The sequence below is a fragment of the Cajanus cajan genome, chromosome 1 (genome assembly GCF_000230855.2).
Source record: "Cajanus cajan strain Asha chromosome 1, NIPB_CcT2T_4, whole genome shotgun sequence".
Lineage (NCBI taxonomy): Eukaryota > Viridiplantae > Streptophyta > Magnoliopsida > Fabales > Fabaceae > Cajanus > Cajanus cajan.
The window spans coordinates 32,310,737-32,318,921 of NC_138517.1; the positions used below are offsets into that span (position 1 = coordinate 32,310,737).

The window sequence follows — 8,185 nt, forward strand, 5'->3', positions numbered from 1 at the left end:
GATGAATTTGTTGAATGTGACATGCACTAATTCATATGTTATAAATGGGGACAATGGTATTGTCATATGTGAAAAAAGGCACTAGACCTTTTGGTGTCCGTACAAGGTAGGTAATCACATTATCTAATGCTACCCTTATGTTCTTTTATCATCTTTATGATTTTTTGGGACATAGTTTTGGCCACCATTAATTGAATGACCAATTGAATTTGCTGAATTCTTCTAATCTGACGGTGTTAATTATCAATCATATAACCTGCTCCCTACTATACTATATGTGTTTAGAGTGTTTGGGCCAATAATCCACCCAAGTGTGAGCTGGGTTTTAAATTTCATTATTCTATCCAAAGAATTGGAGAATGATAAAAGAAAGTGACATTTTTTTTTTAATTTGGAATACTTTCTAAGCAAAAGTTAGAGATTAGTATCTTGAAATATTAAAATCTATTTAAGAGGGTCACTTTTGCATTGAAGAAAAAATAATGACTTCATTACAAGTTAGTTATTAGTTCCTATCATTAATTGGCATCATTCTCCTCTTCTAAAAGGTGGAGTACTAACAAATCACAATCAAATTTTCACAAAAAAATAAAATAAAATCACTGTCTAAATTAAAATCCAGTATTATAACAAGGAACCTAATAATAAATTCTATACTAATACTATAAAGCGTGAAATTTGCAAAAGGTTGTTACTTATTTTGTTCTACACGTAATAATTATGTGAAACTAGACCAACTTTCACGTTAAGTAAATGTGAAAGATGGTACACTCTTAAAAATGTATCAGAAAAATAGGTTATAAAGGCTTTTACTCTTGGCAAATATTTTGAAATTTGATTTTAATCTATAAAAGTTGTTTGTATTAGGTTTGAGCCATTCCTGTTTGTTAAAAAGTTGAGGAATGATTTTGATTCTAATCATCGAATGATTCCTATTAAGTGTTAATTTGACTAATGGTGATTTTAACTTGGTGGTTCTGTGGGTATCTAAATATGTTTTTATATATATGTAAATATATTGAAATTTGATTTTGGGCCCTAGAAATATTTTGTTTGATTTTAATTCATGTTTTTTTCAAAGTGAATTGTTTTAATCTCTGATGTTAAGTGATTTAACTTGTTGATGCTAAGTTAACTAATTGCGATTCAAGTTATCATTATCATATGTATCTACCACGTCAATAATTGGTAGTGGCTAAAGGAAATGCAAATTTAAAAAAGAAAAAAACAAACAAAATAATGCTCAACATGAGGGTAGGAAAGGCATAAAAGATGGACTTGCAAACAGTTTATTTATTTATTTCTAAAAAATAAGTTGCTTCCTTGAATTTGAAATTTTAAAGCTCAGAAATTCTTTTTCAATTTTTTTTCTTCTCAAGTTAATTTACTTCATAAAAGTTGATTCTGTTATCCAAACAAAATTAAATATCTCAATCACTTATCAACAAATTTACTTAAACAAAAATTTATTCTAATTATAATCAATTATTGAAATAATCTAATATTCATAACTTTTCCAAACACATGAATAACAAGATTAAAATCATTCTCGCTCTTTAAAGAATCGATATTCAGATCAAATTTTAAAACATTTAAGGGTTCAAACATATTTAGACAATGATTAGATATGAAAAAATAGTTTATGTATTATTGGATAAGATTGTTATTTTTTATAATAATTTAAAAAATCATACATATTATAATTTATGATTTGTTGATGGTATAAAACATTTTGTACTAACAATGCATAGTCATTCTACTCTTAAGATATATGTGACAACACAAAATTGGGTATTATTAGCAAACTCAACACTAAAGGAAAATCACTAAATAAGGACACAACATTTACTTTCAAAAACAAGTAAAGACCCAACAAAACTTTTTTTTTTTTCGTTTAGTGTAGTAACAGTAAAGTTTGAACTTAAGACTCCATACAAACTACCAAACCCCTTCCAAAACCTAAGAAATGTTTGTAACTACTAATACTCTTTAACATATTTTAAACACTTTATTATTAATTAAAATTTATTAAAATCACATAACTATATAAGTCCAACTCCATATTTAATAAATTATCACTTCTAATTTTGGAACATACAATAAATTTTAATTGATAATAGGCTTTTAAAAAGAGTACATTAGAGAATATATTATCAACATTCTTCCAACCTATACCTGGAATTCCACCAGTTTAATGTCAAGTTTGGGAATCAGCCTATGACCCATTTTTGCTAGAAGGAGATAAATAAAGCAGGCTCTATCATATCATTAAAAGTGGAATAATCACATTTGGTTTAAGATCCATGGACTTGCACGGTCACAAGGTTTCAGTTTCAAGCCCAATTAAAACCAATCCAGCCCAGGCGTGAGGACTAGTGATCAAGTCTGAGAGTCAACGAAGAATTGAAATTCCAAACTTATCTTGCTATAAAATTCATTGTGAACACAACCAGATTGTTTTGTAAGATCAAGGAAATGCTAGTGCCCAGCCTATCCTTTGCTGCATTAAGGACCCAAACAGCTTTTTGTTGCTATATAAATTGAAGTTTGAAATTCAACCCTAATACACCAAAAAGGATCTTCTAAACAGAGTCTGTTCAACAGCAGTGAAGAACTAAATAATCTTTTATCAGAATAATTTGAGTATGCTAATTTCAAAATCACTTCTTAAAATACCAATACAGCAAACACGGATCAAAAGTATGCAAATACAAAATAATAACAAATATCCTATCAGGAGGTGTTAGATAGCAATTTTTGACATCACTGCACCAAAGAGACTGACAGACAAGTAAATGACCCCCAAAAAGGACTCAAAAGGTGATCCATCTTCTACCTTTTCCGCTTCCTAAGCCTTAAATCAGGAAATTTAAGAGGGACAGGAAGCGTGGCAAAGAAGCAGTTACTCTGGCGGGAAATTTTGCAACCCAATTGCTCATAGAGTTGTCTCACAGACATCGCGCTCATGCTCAGATCCTTTGCTATATCTGTGTAGTCAGTTCGGAACTCGTCAGAGAAAAGCGTAAGCACCAAGACATAACAAATGAGAAGACTAATCTTTTCAGGGGGAAGCCTTTTTGATTCAGAAACAGCAAACATGGTTGAAAATTTATGACGCAGAATGTTGGGGATTTTATGGGTCTTGGCAGAGGAAGCGTTAAAAGAAAACTGATCTTTGAACTTTATAAGATGATTGATGTATGAGAACATGCAGGAAAGCTTCCTCTTTTCCGACTCATCCTGTAAACATAAAAAATAGATTATGGATATGATAATTTAATTGGAAGAAAACAAATATCAGAACATGCAGTGTATTTGAAAAAAAAAAAAAAGGATTTGGTACTGAAATAATAAACTTCTCAAAACAAGCACTTGTAGAAAAAGAAAATAAAGAGGCAAAATAAATCAAACTTTTCTCAAAAGTTAAAATCAACTTATGTACCTTGACTTTTTTTTATTCAGAATTTCTCCCATCTTACTTATCTCAAGGTTGAACTTGATTTTAATATATGGAAGAAGTTAGATTCATTTTACCTCCCTATTTCTTCTCCTATAAGTATTGACAAGTTTGTCCGAACTAGGTCAAAGTATAAATGCATTTAGGTTATCTACCACAGTAGCATTGGGGTAATCATATTATCTAATTGACCACCTTCATCAAGCAAGTTCAAAAAAAATTGCTTACATAATCCCCTAACTAAGAATTCTAGAATGTTGATAAAAATAAATTCTTTAATTATATTTATTGATATAGCAAAAGCCTAATAATTTCTTATTCTTCCATGTTATAGGCAAGTGTATAGTATAACTAGTACGGCAAAACATTTTTTTCCAACACACAGTTCCGAATAACCAAAACTTAAAGTTACTATTTTTAAGCAAAAAGGCTATATTTGTGTTAATACCTGAATTTTCCTTAATCTCCCTATTCTGTTGCGAACAAAAGTTGGATAAGCATTAAAGTCAGCTTCTTCTCCCAGATGTAAATTATTATAAATGTCAACAAGATAATCCCATTCTCCCTTAAGAATGATTTTGTCCAATACATATGCCTCCTGAGGTGTAGTTGCAGAAGCATCATATGGCGGTATATTGCGAGAAACATGAGCTTCTGTACTTTCGAGAGCCTTTTTGTTTACAATAACATGTTTCATTTTCACATCCAGATTCCTTTGAGTATCAGGATCTTCATCTTGTTTGAGAGCCAGCTTCCTTTTAGCCTGTAGAATGAAACATATTCCAAGATTAGTTTAAAACTACAGTAATAAAAGTCAGCTGCACTTAATTGAATGATAACTAATGGAATACACCTAAATGCATGTTTTTCACGGATGATATTTATGCTTGAGGAATCAAGAGAAGAGGTTAACTCTAAACTTAAGCTTTGGAGACAGACTTTGAAATCAAAGGAATTTCACTAAATAGGAGCATGGATAAGAAACGAGGAAAATGATTTGCAAGTAAAAACTGGAGGTCATACCACAAGTTTCTAAGTTCAAGTATCTAAGATCAATTTTACAAAATGATGGACAAAATTAATGAAGATGTCACACACAAAGGTCAAAGAGACATTATGTTTTATCATTCAGCTATATGAATATGACCAGCTATATTCTATGATATGGGCTTCAAAGGAATAACACCAGAAAATAAGTAAATAAAAAATAGCAGCAAAAATGATTATATTAAGAAGGATGTGTGACCACACAAGAAGGGTCATGATATAGAATGACTGTACACAAAGTGATATTGGTGAGACACCTATCAAGGAGATGACAAAAATTCAGTTAAAATGGTTTAGATGTGTAAAGAAGGCCATTAGAGGCATCGTTGAGGGGTTCCATTGTAGGACTTTTAGTCCAATGAAAAGGGGTAGAGGGAGACCCAGAGGGACTTTGGAAAAAATTATTAAAAGGAATTTCAAGGATAATAATATTCCTGGGAATTCAGATTTGACCAAGCCTGATGGTGTTGTGTGATTCATTGACCTTACCTAGTAGGATAAATCATAAAACTTGTATCCTTGAGTATTTATATAATATCTATTCTAAATAAATTTATGATGAGAAAGGAGAGGAATAACTGAAAAGGATTAATTAAAATTCTGTATAATAAACTTTTAGGATGTTGCTATAAAATTAAATTGCAAATAAAACAGAACTAGCCCAACTGTAAAACATATTCTGAATGTACATGGTCAGAGTTATACCAAGACCATAGACTTTAAGGTATTATTTTCTCTAATTAGTCATAATTTATGTTATCCAGTTATGATAATTAAATTATGAAAACAGTGCAGTGGGATAAAGTTCTTAAAAGTTTATAGGAACAGTATCAAAGATTGGACTAGTAATTTCACTGCACTAAGTGGTCCATGGAATGAACTGTACTATGGTTCTTCTAATTTCGCTACAAAGAGAACTGAAGTTTTATACCAGTCACTTTGTTTACTAATTTCTTTTCCCTATGGTTATTAAAACAGATTTGAAATTTGTCTTATCTTGATGTCTCAGAAAGTTATGTTGAAATTGAAATGCAGTAGCACTGTAGCAGTAGGATGTTGTATAAGTCAATTTCATCACTTTACCAAGGAACTGAATGGATTTATTTACGAAGGATTAGAAAACAACTCCTTGGTTTGAACGAGCTAACTGTGTGCAAATTTAAAAGAGGTTCTGTAGATAACTAACAAAACATTTATTAACTTTAGAGTTTTTAAATAATAATAATGATGATAATAATAGTGTCTTATTAGTTACATACATTTCTACTATGTTTAACAAACTCAAATGATCTGTTAGCATGTCTTATTAGTGGTTTCATCATTTTAATTATCAAAATATTGATTACTTGATAATACAATTAATTTTCTTAAATTAATATTAAACATATATCAGCTCCATAATAAAAGTAAATCTTTTTAGATGATTTTCTTACACCGGTCTAAATGCTATGCTATACTCTAACAGTACAACAACAACAAAAGACTTATCCCACTAGGTGAGGTTGGCTACATGGATCACACAATGTCATTGTGTTTGATTTAAACTCGCACACATAATCTGTCAAAAGTACCATGCATGGGGTTTTGACAAGTTCTATGTTGGTTGACAAGAGTCTAACACAACCATCCTCCTTTCCTAGGCTTGGGAATGGCTATGGCTGAGATTAAAGATACTCTAACAGTGATCACTACAAATTTTTAGAATCATTTTATTATAAATGTTACTGTTATATGTAATTGTATTCTCTTCTCAATGCATTTAATAAAAATAAAAATAAAAATAAAAATAAAAATAGAGAACAGTAAAAGGGAAAAAAAAACTCATACAAAATAGCAAATATCTCTAACAAGCTTTAGTACATAGATAACAAAACAAACTCTCTTTCGAACAATCAGGCCTGACTAAATAAAAATACTACTCTTCTTAGGTTAAGGCTTGATTGGTTGAGCCAAAAATCGGTGGGTGGAAATTTTGAAATAAACTCTTGCTTTGGTACAACAGATATGTGGGGCAGTTGAAAGTGGAATTCGACCATTTTTCACCCTCTACCCAAAATGCAATAATGAGTGAAAATTAAAATATAAAAAAAAGTCCATCTCATTACAGCTTTGCTCCCCAACCAATTTCCCACTGGCCACCTTCCCTTCCAAGCTTACCCAAAGCAAATGGGGTAAACAAATTAAGAGATTTTATGTTAACGTATTCCCACAAACCATCCCCTTTAAGACCTATCATCATCAAACTATCGGTGTCTTACCATTGCAAATCTGTACTTTCTGTACAAAGTCAAATATTAATATCAACTTTTCACCTTGAATTCAGGTTCTGTAGCTGATGATAGCACAACTAGCAAAAGGGTTAAATATGAGTCAGAAGATACCTTCTCCATATCCCTCTTTGTTCCCCATATAGCAGTAGTCTCTGCTAACTTCTGCTGTGGAGTCATCTCTTCCAACGTCGAATGAGCAGGCTCACTGTCAGCAGCTCCCATACCTTTAACCTTTGGCTCCAATCTGAATATCTGAACATCACCAACCAATTAGCACAACACACTGAATTATTCAACAGCAAGGTAAATGAAATCTCTCTCCCCCTTCACAATTTACCTTATTACCAGCAATAGGCACAATCTTCAGGGTCTGAGCTTCCTTGTCAAGAACCCCAATCGCATACATGGCCCGGTGTCCGGCCGTAGCCTCGCCAGCATAACTGGTTCCGACGAATTCCACCGCAGAACCGGCAGGGCTAACCACAAGCTGCATCCTCTTGGGCAGGTTCCGGTGCCGGTAAACTTGAAAATCGGGGGCACCACCATGATCCTTGAGTGGATCAAAGCCGGAAGGGAAATAACCAACAACAGGAGGGGTTTTATTGGGGTGCTCATGGACAACCTCGACATCCACCTCAATTTGATCAGTTTGAGGTGGAACATCCTTTTTCTTCTTGCTCTTCTTGTGTTTCTCCTTCTTGGGCAATTTGGACATTCTGTCCTCAGTATCCGAATCCATTACACTGTGTCCAATTGAAGAATTTGAGAAATCACAGCAAAAATAAAAAATAAAAATTAGCAGAGCTAATTGCCAAGTGTTCTTCAATCCTCATACATTCTAATCACAAACACAATGTAATTGACAAGTATTGAGATGGAACATACATAACCCTATCATCGGCTATTCAAAAACATGAATAAAATACACACAAAAACTTGAAAAAAAGGCGCAAGTATGAGAAAGTATCAAACCATAAACCAATCAGAAAATGAAAGCACAAGTATTGGTGGAAAGCGCAACCTCAACGTTAAGATACCAGCGATGAAGATGTGAGGGTGACGTCTGTTACCGAACGAATAAAACCCTAAACCTCGACTGAACAGTAACACAGGGCTGAACTATGTTTTGAAGTCGCACGTGTGTATAGCACGGTGACACTTTTAAGTATATACTTTTTATATTTATATTTTATACTCTATTCAATCATACCACATTTTATATCCACAATTTGTTTAATTTTTATCTTTTAATTAATTTAATTAAAAAAATACTTAAATGAATAAAAAAATATTCATTAATTAACTATAAAAAAATTGCTATTTGAAGACATAACATACCTTTTATCCTATTGATATTAAATAAAAATATGAAGAGATGAAATACTTTTAAGAGCTTTTTTTGAATTTTTTC

General features: G+C 32.0%; 1 protein-coding gene across 2 annotated transcripts; it reads right to left on the bottom strand.

Annotated features, from left to right (window-relative positions):
* Positions 1-2,607: 2,607 nt before the first annotated feature.
* On the bottom strand, positions 2,608-7,928 carry LOC109803772 (DNA binding / DNA-directed RNA polymerase). Of its 2 annotated transcripts, none has more exons than XM_083059254.1 (5): positions 7,796-7,928; positions 7,112-7,517; positions 6,886-7,026; positions 3,906-4,220; positions 2,608-3,240 (listed from the first exon to the last, which is right to left on the bottom strand). In XM_083059254.1, the coding sequence occupies exons 2-5, from the start codon at positions 7,511-7,513 to the stop codon at positions 2,833-2,835; spliced, it is 1,266 nt and encodes a 421-aa protein (XP_082915380.1). In that variant the 5' UTR covers positions 7,514-7,517; positions 7,796-7,928; the 3' UTR covers positions 2,608-2,832. The 2 variants fall into 2 exon arrangements, with proteins under 2 accessions (XP_082915380.1, XP_082915385.1); XM_083059259.1 differs by having other exon boundaries at positions 7,747-7,897.
* Positions 7,929-8,185: the final 257 nt, after the last annotated feature.

Coding starts and splice junctions, on each gene's coding strand:
- LOC109803772 (XM_083059254.1), bottom strand. CDS start 7,513: ATGGATTCGGATACTGAGGACAGAATGTCCAAATTGCCCAAGAAGGAG. Junction 7,027..7,111: donor TGCCTATTGCTGGTAATAAG/GTAAATTGTGAA, acceptor GGTGATGTTCAG/ATATTCAGATTGGAGCCAAA. Junction 4,221..6,885: donor CAAAGAGGGATATGGAGAAG/GTATCTTCTGAC, acceptor TTCATTCTACAG/GCTAAAAGGAAGCTGGCTCT.